Source organism: Tachypleus tridentatus, chromosome 2, assembly GCF_004210375.1.
Source record: "Tachypleus tridentatus isolate NWPU-2018 chromosome 2, ASM421037v1, whole genome shotgun sequence".
NCBI lineage: Eukaryota > Metazoa > Arthropoda > Merostomata > Xiphosura > Limulidae > Tachypleus > Tachypleus tridentatus.
This window is the reverse complement of record NC_134826.1, coordinates 12,371,407-12,393,075: the sequence shown is the minus strand read 5'-3', so window position 1 is coordinate 12,393,075 and position 21,669 is coordinate 12,371,407. Positions and strand designations below refer to the sequence as shown.

The 21,669-nt window shown below is 33.3% G+C and overlaps 1 protein-coding gene and 1 long non-coding RNA gene across 2 annotated transcripts in view; one reads left to right on the top strand and one right to left on the bottom strand.

Annotated features, from left to right (window-relative positions):
* LOC143238299 (uncharacterized) overlaps positions 1 to 13,083 on the bottom strand; it is a 74,642-nt gene extending 61,559 nt beyond the window's left edge. The window contains exon 1 of the mRNA XM_076478390.1: positions 12,579 to 13,083. Within this exon, the coding sequence (XP_076334505.1) occupies positions 12,579 to 13,002 (424 nt within the window). The 5' untranslated portion in view covers positions 13,003 to 13,083. The remainder of the gene's footprint in view (positions 1 to 12,578) is intronic.
* Positions 9,670 to 14,276, top strand: LOC143238302 (uncharacterized). Its single transcript, XR_013020510.1, has 2 exons — positions 9,670 to 10,237; positions 12,559 to 14,276. It is a non-coding gene; the product is annotated as an uncharacterized LOC143238302 (long non-coding RNA).
* The last annotated feature ends 7,393 nt before the right edge of the window (positions 14,277 to 21,669 follow it).

Below are 21,669 nucleotides of genomic sequence, written 5' to 3'. Positions count from 1 at the left end.
AAACGTTACAAATTAAATAATAACGTACAAGACTGTATATGTTTACTGACCAAAGAAACATTGCAAATTAAATAATAACGTACAAGACTGCATATGTTTACTGACCAAAGAAACGTTACAAATTAAATAATAATGTCCAAGACTGCATATGCTTACTGACCAAAGAAATATTACAAATTAAATAATAACGTACAAGACTGCATATGTTTACTGACCAAAGAAACATTACAAATTAAATAATTAGGTACAAGACTGCATATGCTTACTGACCAAAGAAACATTGCAAATTAAATAATTAGGTACAAGGCTGCATATTTTACTGACCAAAAAAACATTACAAATCAAAATATAACGTACAAGACTCCATTGCAAATTAGATACAAGGCTGCATATGTTTACTGACCAAAGAAACATTGCAAATTAAATAAGGTACAAGACTGCATATGCTTACTGACCAAAAAAACATTACAAATTAAATAATAACGTACAAGACTCCATATGTTTACTGACCAAAGAACATTACAAATTAAATAGTAATGAACAAACGTTCAAAAACAGGTTAGAATTTTCTTGTCATACAGAACAGTTAAAGTTTAATAAAGATGTTCATTGAGTTGACTTTAATAATCAACCTCTTCACACAGGATAAACTATACAGTTAGGTGAGTGTTTTTTTGTTTTTGATTTCGTACAAAGCTACACGAGGGCTATCTGCGCTAGCCTTCTCTAATTTAACATTGTAAGACTAGAGGTAAGGTAGCTAGTCATCACCGCCAACCGCCAACTCTCAGGCTACTCTTTTACCAACAAATAATTCGATTGACACGGCGAGCATGTTTGGTATACCGGGGATTCGAACCCGCGACCCTCGGATTACGAGTCGAGTGCCTGAACCACCTGGCTAAGCCAGGGGTATTAGATAATTGTTTCACTGAAAACACTGAATTCATTAAACTTTACTACCAAAAACTTTCATTTCATTCTGAACCCTGATCTAAAGATCAAATTGATTGTTTCGCTATAAGTTATAGGCCATCATCCTCTTTATCCAATGTATTTTTCGTTAGTATGAACAACAATTGTGAGAAAATCGTTTGAACCACTGTAATACCACTGCACGACACGTTTGTCAGCTCTAACGAAAGTTGTTCAACTGTTTGTGCACTTGAATAATAAACAGAGGAATCTAAAACATAAGTATTGATAGTATTTCGAACAGTGTTCACTTTCAATGTCAAAACACATATACTGGCTTGCGTTTTAGTTCTGCAAGTTTTATACCACATGTTCTCAAAGAAAAAGTGGTTGAAATACAGTTTCATTCACACTGTCTATAAAACTTTGTGAAGAGTTTAGTGACATCGGATTATTCTTATGTGAAAATGGATTTCCATGCATGCCACTGACAGAATACTTTGTAATTATTTAGCAAAGTGGATTATTTACTTTCTGAAATATTCTGCTGTTAATTACAGCATACATGGTTAAATATACTTGGATCATTAGAAATAATTTAGTAAATCTACTTTGTAGAATATATGTACAAAAATATTTGTTTACTCGATAAACCATACTACAATATCTGCTGTGTCCATCGTAGGGTCTGAAACCCGAATATTCGCGTTGTAAATCCTTGAACTTATCGCTGTCCTTCGGGAAGGAAAATGCAGTTGAGATTTGTTTTAAACTTAACTGTCGCCTGAATTTCTCATTAATATCTAATTATCATATTTTCAAAAGTCATTAAATGTAAGTTAGAGACCTACTTGTCCCTGCTGTGAACAAAACTATACTAAGAAAACGTTGTTAACTTACTTGAACGACCATGGAAAGTTTAGGTCCCCCACAAGTCGAATGTACTTCATCATGAACTTGGAAATGTGACGTAATGGTACATTTAAATCTGTTTTAGCATTCCTATCAAAGAAATTGCCCATTCACAATCTGAGGTCAGAAACCAACTAAAGAGGACTAGCTAATAACTTAGGTTTATGTCTATAAAAGATATTTGTGAGTTAAGGCAGACGTAATAGCGTCTAGAGGTGTTAGAGGGGAATCTAGCTTACACTTTTAGACAGACGTAAATAGTGTCTAGAACAGTTAGAATGAAGCCTAGCTCACACTTTCAGACAGACATAAATATTGCTACAAAAGTACTAACTACTCAGATTTCTTCTCTTGATTGATACGGGTCTAATGTTTGTCCTAAAGTAGTCATTTAGTCCGCTGTTCAGTGTTTACTAAAGTAGTTATTGTTTAGAGATTTTGCTGAAGTTTAGTGTTTACCAAAGTCGTTAGTGTTTTGTGTTTACTAAAATAATGAGTGTTTTGTGTTTACTAAAATAGTGAGTGTTTTGTGTTTACTAAAGTAGACAGTTAGTGTTTAGTGTTAATTAAAGTAGTCAGTGTTTAGTGTTGACTAAAGTCGTTAGTTAGTGTTTAGTGTTTACTAAAGTAGTTAGTATTTAGTGTTGACTAAAGTCGTTAGTTAGTGTTTAGTGTTTACTAAAGTAGTTAGTTAGTGTTTAGTGTTTACTAACGTAGTGAGTGTTTTGTGTTCACTAAAGTCGTTAGTTAGTGTTTACTAAAGTAGCTAGTTAGGGTTTAGTGTTTACTAAAGTAGTGAGTGTTTTGTGTTCACAAAAGTAGTTAGTTAGTGTTGACTAAAGTCGTTAGTTAGTGTTTAGTGTTTACTAAAGTAGTTAGTTAGTGTTTAGTGTTGACTAAAGTCGATAGTTAGTGTTAGTGTTTACTAAAGTACGTAGTGTTTAGTGTTTATATGTTCACATCAATTTCTGTGACATATTCACTGCTACGTCTTAACTCAATATTTCTGTATATCGTCCTCCAGTAAATGATACATCACTAACTACTGTCAACATATTCACTGCTACTTCTTCACTCAACATTTCTGTATATCGTCCTCCAGTAAATGATACATCACTAACTACTGTCAACATATTCACAGCTACTTCTTAACTCAACATTTCTCTATATCGTCCTCCAGTAAATGATACATCACTAACTACTGTCAACATATTCACTGCTACTTCTTAACTCAACATTTCTGTATATCATCCTCCAGCAAATGATACATCACTAACTACTGTCAACATATTCACAGCTACTTCTTAACTCAACATTTCTGTATATCGTCCTCCAGTAAATGATACATCACTAACTACTGTCAACATATTCACAGCTACTTCTTAACTCAACATTTCTGTATATCGTCCTCCAGTAAATGATACATCACTAACTACTGTAAACATATTCACTACTACTTCTTAACTCAACATTTCTGTATATCGTCTTCCAGTAAATGATACATCACTAACTACTGTCAAAATATTCACTACTACTTCTGAACTCAACATTTCTGTATATCGTCCAGTAAATGATACATCACTAACTACTGTCAAAATATTCACTACTACTTCTTAACTCAACATTTCTGTATATCGTCCTCCAGTAAATGATACATCACTAACTACTGTCAACATATTCACTGCTACTTCTTAACTCAACATTTCTCTATATCGTCCTCAAGTAAATGATACACCACTAACTACTGTCAACATATTCACTACTACTTCTTAACTCAACATTTCTCTATATCGTCCTCAAGTAAATGATACACCACTAACTACTGTCAACATATTCACTACTACTTCTTAACTCAACATTTCTGTATATCGTCCTCAAGTAAATGATACATCACTAACTACTGTCAACATATTCACAGCTACTTCTTAACTCAACATTTCTGTATATCGTCCTCAAGTAAATGATACACCACTAACTACTGTCAACATATTCACTACTACTTCTGAACTCAACATTTCTGTATATCGTCCAGTAAATGATACATCACTAACTACTGTCAACATATTCACAGCTACTTCTTAACTCAACGTTTCTGTATATCGTCCTCCAGTAAATGATACATCACTAACTACTGTCAACATATTCACAGCTACTTCTTAACTCAACATTTCTGTATATCGTCCAGTAAATGATACATCACTAACTACTGTCAAAATATTCACTACTACTTCTTAACTCAACATTTCTGTATATCGTCCTCCAGTAAATGATACATCACTAACTACTGTAAACATATTCACTACTACTTCTTAACTCAACATTTCTGTATATCGTCCTCCAGTAAATGATACATCACTAACTACTGTCAACATATTCACAACTACTTCTTAACTCAACATTTCTGTATATCGTCCTCCAGTAAATGATACATCACTAACTACTGTCAACATATTCACTGCTACTTCTTAACTCAACATTTCTCTATATCGTCCTCCAGTAAATGATACATCACTAACTACTGTCAACATATTCACAGCTACTTCTTAACTCAACATTTCTCTATATCGTCCTCCAGTAAATGATACATCACTAACTACTGTCAACATATTCACTGCTACTTCTTAACTCAACATTTCTGTATATCATCCTCCAGCAAATGATACATCACTAACTACTGTCAACATATTCACAGCTACTTCTTAACTCAATATTTCTGTATATCGTCCTCCAGTAAATGATACATCACTAACTACTGTCAACATATTCACTGCTACTTCTTAACTCAACATTTCTGTATATCGTCCTCCAGTAAATGATACATCACTAACTACTGTCAACATATTCACAGCTACTTCTTAACTCAACATTTCTCTATATCGTCCTCCAGTAAATGATACATCACTAACTACTGTCAACATATTCACTGCTACTTCTTAACTCAACATTTCTGTATATCATCCTCCAGCAAATGATACATCACTAACTACTGTCAACATATTCACAGCTACTTCTTAACTCAATATTTCTGTATATCGTCCTCCAGTAAATGATATATCACTAACTACTGTCAACATATTCACTACTACTTCTTAACTCAACATTTCTGTATATCATCCAGTAAGTGATACATCACTAACTACTGTCAACATATTCACAGCTACTTCTTAACTCAACATTTCTGTATATCGTCCTCCAGTAAATGATACATCACTAACTACTGTCAACATATTCACTGCTACTTCTTAACTCAACATTTCTGTATATCGTCCTCCAGTAAATGATACATCACTAACTACTGTCAACATATTCACTGCTACTTCTTCACTCAACATTTCTGTATATCGTCCTCCAGTAAATGATACATAACTAACTACTGTCAACATATTCACTACTACTTCTTAACTCAACATTTCTCTATATCGTCCTCCAGTAAATGATACATCACTAACTACTGTCAACATATTCACTGCTACTTCTTCACTCAACATTTCTGTATATCATCCTCCAGCAAATGATACATCACTAACTACTGTCAACATATTTACTGCTACTTCTTCACTCAACATTTCTGTATATCGTCCTCCAGTAAATGATACATCACTAACTACTGTCAACATATTCACTGCTACTTCTTAACTCAACATTTCTCTATATCGTCCTCCAGTAAATGATACATCACTAACTACTGTCAACATATTCACTGCTACTTCTTAGTTCAACATTTCTGTATATCGACCTCCAGTAAATGATACATCACTAACTACTGTCAACATATTTACTGCTACTTCTTCACTCAACATTTCTGTATATCGTCCTCCAGTAAATGATACATCACTAACTACTGTCAACATATTCACTGCTACTTCTTAACTCAACATTTCTGTATATCGTCCTCCAGCAAATGATACATCACTAACTACTGTCAACATATTCACAGCTACTTCTTAACTCAACGTTTCTGTATATCGTCCTCCAGTAAATGATACATCACTAACTACTGTCAACATATTCACTGCTACTTCTTCACTCAACATTTATGTATATCGTCCTCCAGTAAATAATACATCTTACTTGATACATGATAACTTATAGCTGCCTCTATTTGTCCATACTTGATTCTCTAACAGGATGGTTCTCTAACATATAAACAACAGTGGATAAAAGATGCGTGAAAGTAACTTAAAGCTGTCTCTATTTGTCCATACTTGATTCTCTAACAAGGTGGTTCACTAACATATAAACAACAGTGGATACAAGATGCGTGAAAGTAACTTAAAGCTACCTCTATTTGTCCATACTTGATTCTCTAACAAGGTGGTTCTGTAACATATAAACAACAATGGATACAAGATGCGTGAAAGTAACTTATAGCTCCCTCTATTTGTCCATACTTAATTCACTAACAAGGTGGTTCTCTAACACATAAACAATGGATACAAGATGCGTGAAAGTAACTTAAAGCTGCCTCTATTTGTCCATACTTTATTCTCTAACAAGGTGGTTCTCTAACACATAAACAATGGATACAAGATGCGTGAAAGTAACTTAAAGGTGTCTCTATTTGTCCATATTTGATTCTCTAACAAGGTGGTTCTCTAACATATAAACAACAATGGATTCAAGATGTGTGAAAGTAACTTAAAGCTGTCTCTATTTGTCCATATTTGATTCTCTAACAAGGTGGTTCTCTGACATATAAACAACAGTAAACACAAGATGCGAGAAAGTAACTTTATGCTGCCTCTATTTGTCCATACTTGATTCTCTAACAAGGTGGTTCTCTAACATATAAACAACAATGGATACAAGATGCGTGAAAGTAACTTAAAGCTGCCTCTATTTGTCCATACTTTATTCTCTAACAAGGTGGTTCTCTAACATATAAACAACAATGGATTCAAGATGTGTGAAAGTAACTTAAAGCTGTCTCTATTTGTCCATATTTGATTCTCTAACAAGGTGGTTCACTAACATATAAACAACAGTGGACACAAGATGCGAGAAAGTAACTTAAAGCTGTCTCTATTTGTCCATATTTGATTCTCTAACAAGGTGGTTCTCTGACATATAAACAACAATGGATACAAGATGCGTGAAAGTAACTTATAGCTCCCTCTATTTGTCCATACCTAATTCACTAACAAGGTGGTTCTCTGACACATAAACAACAATGGATACAAGATGCGTGAAAGTAACTTAAAGCTGCCTCTATTTGTCCATATTTGATTCTCTAACAAGGTGGTTCACTAACATATAAACAACAATGGATACAAGATGCGTGAAAGTAACTTATAGCTCCCTCTATTTGTTCATATTTGTTTCTCTAACAAAGTGGTTCTCTAACATATAAACAACAATGGATACAAGATGCGTGAAAGTAACTTAAAGCTGTCTCTATTTGTCCATATTTGATTCTCTAACAAGGTGGTTCTCTAACATATAAACAACAATGGATACAAGATGCGTGAAAGTAACTTAAAGCTGCCTCTATTTGTCCATACTTTATTCTCTAACAAGGTGGTTCACTAACATATAAACAACAATGGATTCAAGATGTGTGAAAGTAACTTAAAGCTGTCTCTATTTGTCCATATTTGATTCTCTAACAAGGTGGTTCTCTGACACATAAACAATGGATACAAGATGCGTGAAAGTAACTTAAAGCTGCCTCTATTTGTCCATACTTGATTCTCTAACAAGGTGGTTCACTAACATATAAACAACAGTGGACACAAGATGCGAGAAAGTAACTTAAAGCTGTCTCTATTTGTCCATACTTTATTCTCTAACAAGGTGGTTCTCTGACATATAAACAACAGTAAACACAAGATGCGAGAAAGTAACTTAAAGCTGCCTCTATTTGTCCATACTTGATTCTCTAACAAGGTGGTTCTCTAACATATAAACAACAGTAAACACAAGATGCGAGAAAGTAACTTAAAGCTGCCTCTATTTGTCCATACTTTATTCTCTAACAAGGTGGTTCTCTAACATATAAACAACAATGGATTCAAGATGTGTGAAAGTAACTTAAAGCTGTCTCTATTTGTCCATATTTGATTCTCTAACAAGGTGGTTCTCTGACATATAAACAACAGTAAACACAAGATGCGAGAAAGTAACTTAAAGCTGCCTCTATTTGTCCATACTTGATTCTCTAACAAGGTGGTTCTCTAACATATAAACAACAATGGATACAAGATGCGTGAAAGTAACTTAAAGCTGCCTCTATTTGTCCATACTTTATTCTCTAACAAGGTGGTTCTCTAACATATAAACAACAATGGATTCAAGATGTGTGAAAGTAACTTAAAGCTGTCTCTATTTGTCCATATTTGATTCTCTAACAAGGTGGTTCTCTAACATATAAACAACAGTAAACACAAGATGCGAGAAAGTAACTTAAAGCTGCCTCTATTTGTCCATACTTGATTCTCTGACAAGGTGGTTCTCTTACAGATATGCCACATCGGATACAAGATGCATAAGAGCATGTGGAACATGTCAGTAAGCTGCATCATGTATCACACACCAGCCCTTGGCACGCACGTTTCACTAGGAGACTGAAGAAGAAACAGGTGAATCAGGAGATGATGAGGACACCGCCTCAGATCATCTGGACCCGCGGGAGGAAGCTGCGAGATCTAATTTGTCAGTCTCTGACAAACCAAGTGAGGGATCACTGGAACTGGAAGATACTACTTGTACCGTCCAATGACAGCCTCTTATCAGTATAAATTGGTTTTATATTCATAGCTAAGACAGTCATTACATCATCAAAGGTAGGACAGACAGGTACTTGAAAAACTTCTGTCCAAAATGGTTATTAACCCATTTGCTCCCTGTGCAACAAGTAATAATGTACCTTATGTGCATGACAGTGTATGGCTGCTACTCTCTCATCAAAACTAAGACTATCATTAGTTCGAGTTTGAAATTTGAAAGGAACTTGCATAACAAGCTATCAGATGATGCTTAGTGCTTTGTGTAATCCTCACCTGATTATTAAAGACCAGGAAAACCACATAATTTAACGTTTACTGATATCGAGTACACTGTAGGGTTACTGCTCGATCAGCTAAGACAATTGTTACTTCGGACAACTAATGCATTGACAAAATTAACGTTTTACAGTATCAGATGAAATATTGCGAACTTAAACAACTTAGCAGGAGGGGAGAAGAAATCATTAACCTAAACACCGATAAAGATATTACACTTGACTTAGATTATCAACACTTAAGGACGATCGGTGATCTACACAATCATAGATTGAGAGGGAAAGACGAAATTGTTATCTCTAGAGTCGACAGTAAGTTATTGTTAACCGTTATCACAAAGCACTGAGTTTTTTGTTAAATACCTATTAATTCGTATTTTCTTCAACCTTATTTATTGGGTTGACAATAATGTCTTCGTCATTAAATTATGCTAAATGCGTGTCAACTGTGTAATTGGTGTATTGTTTGTTTGAAGTGAAGCACAAAGCTACACAATAGGCTGCCTGGGTCTGTCCACCACGGGTATCGAAACCTGGTTTCTAGCGTTGTAAGTCTACAGATATACCGCTGTGCCACTTGGGGGCGAAACTGACGTATGTAATAAAGGCCAAGAAATATACTTAAAACATTTGTACATTTTGGAAGGGCCAAAAAACATATTCGTAATATTTGTTTATTCCATAAAGGTCAAGAAACAAAAAGTGTATTTATAATATTTGTGTATTCAGTAAAGGACAAAAAAAAAAAAAAATGTGTATATATTCCGTAAATGTTAACAAACAAATAAATATACTTATTTATGTGCTGGTTAAGATTACGCTAAGTTAGGACATATGTCTGACCACTTATTACAAACACATTTGATTCAACGTTTTCAAAGCAGCAGAAAAGTCAACTGAAAATTCTTACAAACACGCCGTAAGACGGACCAACAGCATTAGTGCATAAACCACGTGACACTCTCACAACTTACCAGTTTCCGTGTGCTACTCAGTTAGCAAAGATTGATACAATGTTTAGAAGTTAGGTTGCATCGTTTCAATATTTCAGTTTCACTATCGTTTTTAAGCGAGACGTATTTCTCACTGTTTTATTTGCTGCCTAATTCTCTATATTTGTTTTTGTTTAATTACTAAGTTTTACAGAAGCTGGTGGTTTTCAATGTGGAAGATTTATTACTGTAATGTATCTTCAGTTTGTTGAAGAGGAAAGCAAGTTGCAGCCCACAGTAATCATCTTGGTTCTTCTGTGTGTGATATGTTCGTGAAATCAGGACAGAAAACGCGTATGAACAGTTCCTAGCATTCCATGTTAAAGATCATTGATCATTTTCAAAACGATTCCGAGACATGGTCTGCAACGTATTTATGAATATGAAACAGAATGCGTAGCGTCACTTACGTGTGAAGGTTAGTATCTGATTACGGTTTGAATTTTCGCAATGGAGCGTTTTTGAAACTATAACTCAACTTCTGATGTGGCCAAACCTATGAAAGTTTATGTCGTAATACATCTTATCAGTACGTTGTTTAAACTTCGTGTATTAAATTAATTGTTATTGCTAAAATACACCTCTATTCCTTTGACTTTAACAGGAACCTTAGTAAATTTTATCAGGTTTAAAATTGCAATCTTTATAATATTATTTATTTTATTCTATCAAGACAAAACAAGCAAGAAAATAGAGATTCTAAAATAAATTATCAAAGAAACTATTTTTAATGTTTATATATTTCTCTTTGATAAATTTCAAATTTCTAATTAAGAGAATGAACAACAAATAAGTATATTAAACGTTCATCTGAACATACAGTCTATGACTTATATTTAAAAAAAATATTTAAGAACATCTGTCAGATGTTAACAGTGTATGTCCCGGGTGTTTACGAGACACAGAAATATGTGTATCTGTTCAGCAGTCTTCTTTAACCGTGTCGACGACTTTATAGTTCGCCGTTATCAGATTTAAAGATAAGTTAGTTTCAACATCTGTCTCACGTAAAATAAGTGAACACATTCATAAGGGGTGAATTATAAGATTACATATGACCCTTATTTTAACATATAAAGATATATATACTGTCCACGTTATAAGTTAACATCTGAAGTAAACACGAAGTGTACTCCAGAATACCACACTTTCTGTACTTTTGATGCATTATATTACTCATAAGTAACACTGTGTTTTCATGCATCCTAGATACAAAATGCGGCACGTATGTTTGATTTATAATCAAAAACACGTAACAAATAGTACTTAATATACAGAAACAGTTAAAACTACGTTTATTCCACGTATCGAGAAAATTCTGTGTGGGTATACGTGATACTGGTAATGTCGCCGGCTCTGGTCAGAGGAATACAAATTAGCTGCGACGTCTGACTTCATGAACCTCCACAAGAGGTCTGAAGATCAGGCTGATCTTAATAGGTGCTGTCCTGAAACCACCTAATGACATATAATCACGGATAAATGCTGGCCTGCAAAAATCCCTGACTAGGTATTACTTATAGCTTTTCAGAAATAAGATGGGCCACACCCACGCAATGTACTGCTCAAAATGATGGAACCAATGGCTCCTCTTACAACAGGAAACAAGCATAAACACCCATTCTGATCTCACTGGCCCTTTGTCCATTATCATCACTGAATGAGGTGACGTGTGGCCAACACAGTCTGCAGTTTGACCACAGCCATTTTACTTTATATATTTATTGGCGACCCCGATTACTTCCCTAGCAGCTACTATCTGAAGCCTTATAGCCATTTAGTCACCACATGAGAGACTGTTACCCGCTAAAAGTTAATGACTTTTGAAGTTTTTGATACAGCCGTGCACAATTTTGAAATCTGAAGATTCGGTTGTCTCGCTCTGGAAATGATTTCAGCATGATAATTACCCTTTATGGAGCACCAGCTACGTTACTAAAAAACATATTTGCACAGTAAATTATTTAATCACGCAAAATAAACTCACCTTAATCAACGAGGAACACAGAATACCATTACAGCTAAGTATTTTTACTTTGTATTTATCACCCTTGTATGAAGTGTATTATATTATAAAAGTATTAAAATGTGAAAAAAAGTACCATATCCTACAAGAATATTAAAGCGTTTTCAGTAAGTACGAGCTGTGGTTTGGTTTCGTACATTTTATTTTAATTATTTATTTCTGTCTTTTATAATCTTTCACGAGAGAGTGGTATCTATGTTTTCGTATGCAAGCATCCAGTAAAATTATCCCTACCCAGAAATGTGTAGGCTTAATCAATACAATATTGGTAAAATGTGATAATTTATTCAAGTTAGTGTGATTATTTGCTGTCAAGGCCGAATATTATTAATGGTATTAATTCCGTTACTGGTATGTAATTTAAGTACGTAAGTTATGAATATTAAGAACTACTTATTACAAAGTATCAAATAAAACGTAGGCCTAATATGTTTTTCTGCTCGCGGTTGTTGTATACAATAACCAAGGTAAATGTAGTGATCAGTTAGTTATAAGTGAGAATTTATAACTCTCAAATCGTTTGGAGAAAATAATCGGGCAAGTTACACATTTCGCAAAGTAAGCCAATATCTCAAAGAATGCTAATGGTTAAATATCAGTAAAAACTACAAGTTTAGACAAGTCATCAAGAAGCAAGAGTTATAATTGTGTATTAATGTTATGTTGGCGAAAATTAAAATTGAAAATAATTCTTAAAATCTTCAATTTCATAGCAGAAAACTTCGTGACTCACCGTTCGTGGTTGTGAAAGCAGAAGAAAAACCGGAGGAGGATGGGTTAGATGATGAACCACTGTTGACTGGCGGTGATGAATTAGTGGACAATGTGGCAGGTTCTGTGGAATCTGTGATACTTGTACGGCCCATAGCTTCATCCTGAGCTTGGGCCCTTCTTAAGGCAACCTGCATTGCCATAACTCTTTGCCTTTCGGCTATCAGCTTGCATTTTGCACATATACATGTTCGATGAGGACAAAACCTTTTATGTCCCTTCACGGCTACATTTCTACCGTGGTTGCGGCATCTAGCACACTTGGGATTCCGAATTCCCGAAAGAGATGCTGGTTCCTCTTGGCCATAAGTAACCTCGGTAGATTTATCGCAAGTATCTGGGAGAAACCCGTCATTTTCTTTATCAGTTGTTAATGAACTGTCCATTTGAAGGACTCGCTGAAGACTTTACACCTCGAAACCCTTCCAGTTTTCACTTAATGTCTACAAGAACGTGATCGGCTCGAGATACTGTACCGAGACTCCCGCCTTCATCCTTTAACTTTGCGTGGATAGTCACATGACAACATTGTACGTTTTTAACGTGAGTGAGAAAATGAAAAGTATTCAACATGTTACATGATTTGTCATTTACTCCCATTAGATGGCAGCACATTACTTTTTGATTGAATAAGTACACATTCTAACTCGAATATTTCATTTCGTTATTTGAAATATTACAGTAATGTTTTTCTACCTTGTTTCAAATGTATCTATTAATAAAGTTAAATGTATAAAGTATTTAACAAGAAATTAGAAAATCATGGAAACTAACTTATTTCTTTTTCCAAACCTTTAGTATCTATACTTCTCATAAACTAACGATATAACATATATACGTTAACATTACCGTTTCATCTTTAACAGTCTTCGAGTTCTACCTTTTATTCACTGTCTCATTAAGACATATACGTTTATACAATTTTTCAAACTGAATCTTTGAATTGTTATTATTTATTACATAAAAACAGGTTTGCACAGGTGTAGAAATATCGTAAATCACATCGTTCGGTGTGTGGCTATGTATCAGTTTACGTACATGTAGATGTGAATGTGTATAGTAACTTAAACATTCAGTGTTAATTGTAAGTTATGTTGCATAAATTGCTAATTTTTTATCTAATGTTATTTTTTATCTTATATGATATTGCATAAGAAATACAGCATTTTCAAAATGTGGATTAAACTATATTAATAATTATTATTGTATATACGGTCAGTAAAATGTTTCTTAGTGTTTGTAATATATAACGTCTGTAAAATATATTTACTAATTTATGTATATTAATGATTTTTGATTAGGTACAATTTATATTTTGAAAAAAAAAGTTAAGTTTTAAACATTTCGAGGAACAATATTTACAAGTATTATTCAAATGCGTAGAGTAAATATTAGGTTTCTCTTTAATTACCAAGGAAAATGAAATTTAATAACTTGAACAACGTAATAACAAGATATAAAATATTTCATTTGAGATAAATAACTACTGTATAGTGGCATTGTTAACGGTCTTTTTAAGCCTTTTTTATAGTATGTATCTGTATTCTGTCTAGAAATATTACAGTAGTTAGCGCTGTATATGTATTGTAACTAATGCCCTCTATAATGCTTCAATGAAACTATGATGAAATTTTAATTTTTAATAAAAGTTTTGAAATAATCCTTCAACTTGTGTAACTTATTATAGCAAAACCACATCGAGCTATCTGCTAAGCCCACCGAGGTGAATCGAATCGCTGATTTTAACGTTGTAAATCCGTACACATACCGCTATACTAGCGGGGGGCTCCTTGAACTTACCTGAGCGCCAAAATTAAATTCACGTGGAAGTTTGCAATCACAAACTGCTGCCACTTCAAGGATAAGCTAATCTACAGAGTTTTAGGAAGTAAAGTGAAAGTTCTGGTTTAAAATTCTCCTAATTTTCCTGACAGTAACTTTCCTAGTTTGATGCATTTTCACTACGTCATTATTTTATAAGTTTCTTTAATAAATTTCGAAACAGAGCTGTTTGATAAAACGTTATCTGTAAAGTACTTGATTCATTATAATATTACTCAATGAATTGTAAAGTTTAAAAAAAGAACTGTGAATAACTTATGAGTCACTATTTTAGAGATTTAAAAAGCTTTTCTCCTATTCGTTATTAACAACAAGGAATTTACCAATTCATATAATCCATAAAGGCAATTGACGTATTTTTCAGATTCACCAACAAAATTTTCCCATGCTTTATTTCGCTGAAGCTTAAATCTATTTCAGTCATGTTTTTAATTTTGTTTGCTGTTGTTAGCACAAAGTTATACAAAAGGGTATCCGTGCTCTGTCTTGCACGGGTAAACAAACTATAGGTTTTTAAAGTTGTAATGGCCCGGCATGGCCTAGCGCGTTAAGGCGTGCGCTTCGTAATCTGAGGGTCACGGGTTCGCGCCCGAGTCGCGCCAAACATGCTCGCCCTCCCAGCCGTGGGGGCGTTATAATGTTACGGTTAATCCCACTATTCGTTGGTAAAAGAGTAGCTCAAGAGTTGGCGGTGGGTGGTGATGACTAGCTGCCTTCCCTCTAGTCTTACACTGTTAAATTAGAGACGGCTACCACAGATAGCCCTCGCGTTGCTTTGTGCGAAATTCCAAAACAAACAAAAAGTTGTAAGTCTTTAAACTTGGAAACATTTAAACATCCAATGATGACGTTTCCAACCTACTTTCTAAAATAAGAGAAAATCCGTAGAAGGTGTTTTTCTTTGTGAACAGAAGAGGGATCGTTCATCTATTGTTATTATTATTACGTCAGCTTACAGCAAAAAACGGGCGTGAATATTAACAGGCAAACCTGGACAATAATACTAAACGGATCATTGCGCACTGCGTAGGGTACTTTATAAGTTCTTTTTGTATTTTTCAAAACCTAAAGAAATAATAATTCTGTTACAAATGTTTATATTCATCTTTGAAGTCATTTTTCTTACAAACATGGGATGTTTCTTTAAGAAGCGTAAATATAGATTAAAATAGAAATTATGAGCCAGTAATAGGTGAATGAAATAGGTAGAATACTCAATGTTTTGTATAATCAGTGTTTTCTACATATGTATTTCAAACGATGTTTTAGACATTTATGGTTTATCAGGCAAGTCTTTTCCTATGGTTTATTTTGTGGTTAATGGGGGATGTGTTTTATTCTAAACGCATATTTCCTCATGCTTTAAATATATATATATATATATTAGTTAAACCAAACTATAAATGTTCTTTATATTCTTAAACAAATCTCCATGATTATCTGCAGCTGTAGCTTAAATATCTGAATCTTGAACTAATGCGATTAAACAGTCAATAGCTACACTAGATCTCCATGAATCATATAAGCTAGTCTCACACAACAGATATATTTAAGCCGTAGTTTAAAATACAGCATCACACTGTTTTGAGCATGAATCGGCAATGACAGTGATTACCGATCCTGTGTGTCGGATTATAAACCAGGCTGCCTGATTGTGAAGACAGTGATTACCGATCCTGTGTGTCGGATTATAAACCAGGCTGCCTGATTGTGAAGACAGTGATTACCGATCCTATGTGTCGGATTATAAACCAGGCTGCCTGATTGTGAAGACAGTGATTACCGATCCTGTGTGTCGGATTATAAACCAGGCTGCCTGATTGTGAAGACAGTGATTACCGATCCTATGTGTCGGATTATAAACCAGGCTGCCTCTTTGTGAATTTTATAGGTACTGCAGATAGGGTAGCCATAATCAAAACTGACTATATAAAGTGTTAAAAATAGTACAAGCTGGATATGGTAATTTTAGATGAAATTGAGGGAGACATTTTGAAGCTACGTGTTTTACCTAGAAAACAATTCGTTTCAGATAAAGTATGCAACAGCGATGACCTACTAGAGACTTGGGTCATCACACTGTAAGAGAGTCGTGTGTCATGACTCAAACTCCATCAGGAAGGGGGTTGAAAGGTATATTAATATAATTAACTCATAATTGTTAGTTAACATGTTTCAACTGTTTATAATGGGCAGAATGCTTTTCTAATAGGAAATGTGGTCAGTTACACCAAAACCATGAGCAGCATTTATATGGCCAATGTAGGGAAGGGAAAAATATAACAACTATAACAAAGTATTAGCATCCATATACACATATTCAATCCAGATATATGTATATATGCATGCATCTCTAACTTGAAACATTTATATGGATATCTACATACACAGCTTTATTTAAATTATAAAGGTTATATGTATAAACATAGATAGATGTAAATACTAGCCAACATGCAATGCATGGATGCATATAACAAAGTCTAGTCCATCCAACATTTCAGTATTGTTCAGTAGTTCTTCCAATCCAGTGTTTACACACTCCCTATATAACTACAGTGTTTAAATACAGTGGCTATATATATTTTACAAACGTATACTTAACATACAGTGTGTTGAACACCATACATCGTAGTGATCAGACACACAGTAGTATTATGAATGACAACCATGTATCAATGTTATTAGAAGTATAAACCATTGAATCAGTCTAAAGTCAATCAATAAGTTGTAAGTTTCTCGAGAGAACCACATACTCCAACGAAATACTCATTGAGCTAAACACTTTAAAATATGACAGTACAACAATTAAACAGATGGATATAAACAAGATTATTAAAACTCTTAATTTAAAACAGTAGAAAATAGAGAAACAAGACAGCTAAGTTAGAGTGAAAATATAGCCGGTAAAATCAAGCTTACGTTTTGAGACATACGGTAAATAATTAAGAACTTGAGAACGGTCAGTAAGGGATAGCGCATAACGTAAGCAGAGATACGTGGACATACTGCAGACATTCGTGATGACGAGAAACCCGCTTGAAGTCAAAGTGTATTCTCAAAATGACTGGTGTGGGTATTAAAACTTTAATTAAAATAAAGTAGAGAACAACGTTTCGAACTTCTTAGGTCATCTTCATGTAAACTGAAGAATACGTTTAAACTGTATGCATTATTCACTGAAGCTACAACTCTCTATTTTGACTTCATGCTGTCTTACCTTGTTTACTCTCCCTATTTACGTATGTTTAAACTCCCAATTTCAAACAAGCCCACGACATCAAGAGTGCTAGCTGCCTACAGCCTTCACAGAGATTGCTTCTGCAGATGTAAAGAAGCAGACAGTGGACAAAAGAGTCGAAAAAGCGAAAAAAAGTTCAAAGAAACTGATAAAACGCCCTGTTTTAAGATGATGTATCTGAGTAGGAGCTAAAAACCAGTCAGGCGAAAAGAGATTTCCTTCTGTCACATATACTGACTTTACTATCACCACGTCCGTAGAGTTAGTTAGAGTAGAAACACTTCTCTGAGAATATTGGTAAGAGCAAATTCACAATTACGTTAGTAGCCTACCTTGTTGCAAAAATTGATTTATTAAAAAAACTGCCAATAAACTTAAATCCTCTAACCAAGATAAAAAAAAGTTCGTCACACTTCAACAAATAATGTTGTAAAAGCATCATTGCAAAGTTCAAACGGCCAACAAGATGAAGACCTCCGTTTTTTACCATCTGCTAAAGTCGACACTGGAGAACCAAAAGGTATTGCTAAAGTCGACATTGGAGAATAGATGCGTAAAGACCAAAAGGTACTGACACAAACTTGAAAGGCTACTGTATTATCGTGTGTCGCTGTGGTACACTGGAAAGGCTACTGTATTATCATGTGTCGCTGTGGTACATTGGAAAGGCTACTGTATTATCATGTGTCGCTGTCGTACACCGACAGTGTGCAGCTGGTGCACTGAAGCACTTGTAGTTGATTCTTTCCAGATGAGTTGGCTTTTCAAAAAGTATAAGTGTTGTTATAATAATTGTATATATTCATTTGATATATAGTAGGCTTAATATAATTTATTTTCAAACAGTGTATGTATATATGCTTGGGTAAGATTTAAATTTCACTACTAATACAGTGTGTATATCTTTGGGTATGAATTATATTTATGTATTAGCACACTGTGTATGAGTTTAGATTTCAGTGCTAATCCAGGATATACGTATATCTTTTGATAAGATATAATTTTCAGTGTTAATGCTGTGTATATATGTTTACACACGATTTGCATTTAAGTATCAATGTATTGTATATATGTTTGGGTAACATTTCAACTTCAGTGTTAATGCAACCTATAAATCTTTAAGTAAATTTTATATTTCACAATAATGTAATGTATATATCTTTCGGTAATATTTACATTTCAGCGTCTATAAAATGGAGGTATGCTAAAAAAACAATCATATTATTAATGTAGTGTATACATGTTTATATAAAATTTATATTTCTGTATTAATTAAGTACATATATATATATATATAGGTAAGATTTAGATTTCACTATTATAATACTCTTTCCATTTATGTTTAAGTGACATTTAGTTTTCAGTGTTATAATACTCTCTCCATGTATGTTTAAGTAAGATTTAGTGTTCAGTGTTATAATACTCTCTCCATGTATGTTTAAGTAAGATTTAGTGTTCAGTGTTATAATACTCTCTCAATGTGTGTTTAAGTGAGATTTAGTTTTCAGTGTTATAATACTCTCTCTACGTATGTTTAAGTGAGATTTAGTTTTCAGTGTTATAATACTCTCTCTACGTATGTTTAAGTGAGATTTAGTTTTCAGTGTTATAATACTCTACGTATGTTAAGTGAGATTTAGTTTTCAGTGTTATAATACTCTCTCTACGTATGTTTAAGTGAGATTTAGTTTTCAGTGTTATAATACTCTGTCTATGTATGTTTAAGTGAGATTTAATTTTCAGTGCTATAATACTATCTCTACGAGTGTTTAAGTCAGATTTAGTTTTCAGTGTTATAATACTCTTTCTACGTATGTTTAAGTGAGATTTAGTTTTCAGTGTTATAATACTCTCTCTATGTATGTTTAAGTGAGATTTAGTTTTCAGTGTTATAATACTCTGTCTATGTATATTTAAGTGATATTTAATTTTCAGTGTTATAATACTCTCTCTTCGTATGTTTAAGTGAGATTTAGTTTTCAGTGTTATAATACTCTCTCTATGTATGTTTAAATGAGATTTAGTTTTCAGTGTTATAATACTCTCTCTACGTATGTTTAAGTGAGATTTAGTTTTCAGTGTTATAATACTCTCTCTATGTATGTTTAAGTGACATTTAGTTTTCAGTGTTATAATAGTCTCTCTATGTATGTTTAAGTGACATTTAGTTTTCAGTGTTATAATACTCTGTCTATGTATGTTTAAGTGAGATTTAGTTTTCAGTGTTATAATACTCTCTCTACGTATGTTTAAGTGAGATTTAGTTTTCAGTGTTATAATACTCTGTCTATGTATGTTTAAGTGAGATTTAGTTTTCAGTGTTATAATACTCTCTCTACGTATGTTTAAGTGAGATTTAGTTTTCAGTGTTATAATACTCTCTCTACGTATGTTTAAGTGAGATTTAGTTTTCAGTGTTATAATACTCTCTCTATGTATGTTTAAGTGACATTTAGTTTTCAGTGTTATAATACTCTCTCTACGTATGTTTAAGTGACATTTAGTTTTCAGTGTTATAATACTCTCTCTATGTATGTTTAAGTGAGATTTAGTTTTCAGTGTTATAATACTCTCTCTATGTATGTTTAAGTGAGATTTAGTTTTCAGTGTTATAATACTCTCTCTACGTATGTTTAAGTGAGATTTAGTTTTCAGTGTTATAATACTCTCTCTACGTATGTTTAAGTGAGATTTAGTTTTCAGTGTTATAATACTCTCTCTACGTATGTTTAAGTGACATTTAGTTTTCAGTGTTATAATACTCTCTCTACGTATGTTTAAGTGAGATTTAGTTTTCAGTGTTATAATACTCTCTCTACGTATGTTTAAGTGAGATTTAGTTTTCAGTGTTATAATACTCTCTCTACGTATGTTTAAGTGAGATTTAGTTTTCAGTGTTATAATACTCTCTCTATGTATGTTTAAGTGAGATTTAATTTTCAGTGTTATAATACTCTCTCTACGTATGTTTAAGTGACATTTAGTTTTCAGTGTTATAATACTCTCTCTACGTATGTTTAAGTGAGATTTAGTTTTCAGTGTTATAATACTCTCTCTACGTATGTTTAAGTGAGATTTAGTTTTCAGTGTTATAATACTCTCTCTACGTATGTTTAAGTGAGATTTAGTTTTCAGTGTTATAATACTCTCTCTACGTATGTTTAAGTGAGATTTAGTTTTCAGTGTTATAATACTCTCTCTACGTATGTTTAAGTGAGATTTAGTTTTCAGTGTTATAATACTCTCTCTACGTATGTTTAAGTGAGATTTAGTTTTCAGTGTTATAATACTCTGTCTATGTATGTTTAAGTGAGATTTAGTTTTCAGTGTTATAATACTCTCTCTACGTATGTTTAAGTGAGATTTAGTTTTCAGTGTTATAATACTCTCTCTACGTATGTTTAAGTGAGATTTAGTTTTCAGTGTTATAATACTCTCTCTATGTATGTTTAAGTGAGATTTAGTTTTCAGTGTTATAATACTCTCTCTACGTATGTTTAAGTGACATTTAGTTTTCAGTGTTATAATACTCTCTCTACGTATGTTTAAGTGAGATTTAGTTTTCAGTGTTATAATACTCTCTCTACGTATGTTTAAGTGAGATTTAGTTTTCAGTGTTATAATACTCTCTCTACGTATGTTTAAGTGAGATTTAGTTTTCAGTGTTATAATACTCTCTCTACGTATGTTTAAGTGAGATTTAGTTTTCAGTGTTATAATACTCTCTCTACGTATGTTTAAGTGAGATTTAGTTTTCAGTGTTATAATACTCTCTCTATGTATGTTTAAGTGAGATTTAGTTTTCAGTGTTATAATACTCTCTCTACGTATGTTTAAGTGAGATTTAGTTTTCAGTGTTATAATACTCTCTCTACGTATGTTTAAGTGAGATTTAGTTTTCAGTGTTATAATACTCTCTCTACGTATGTTTAAGTGAGATTTAGTTTTCAGTGTTATAATACTCTCTCTATGT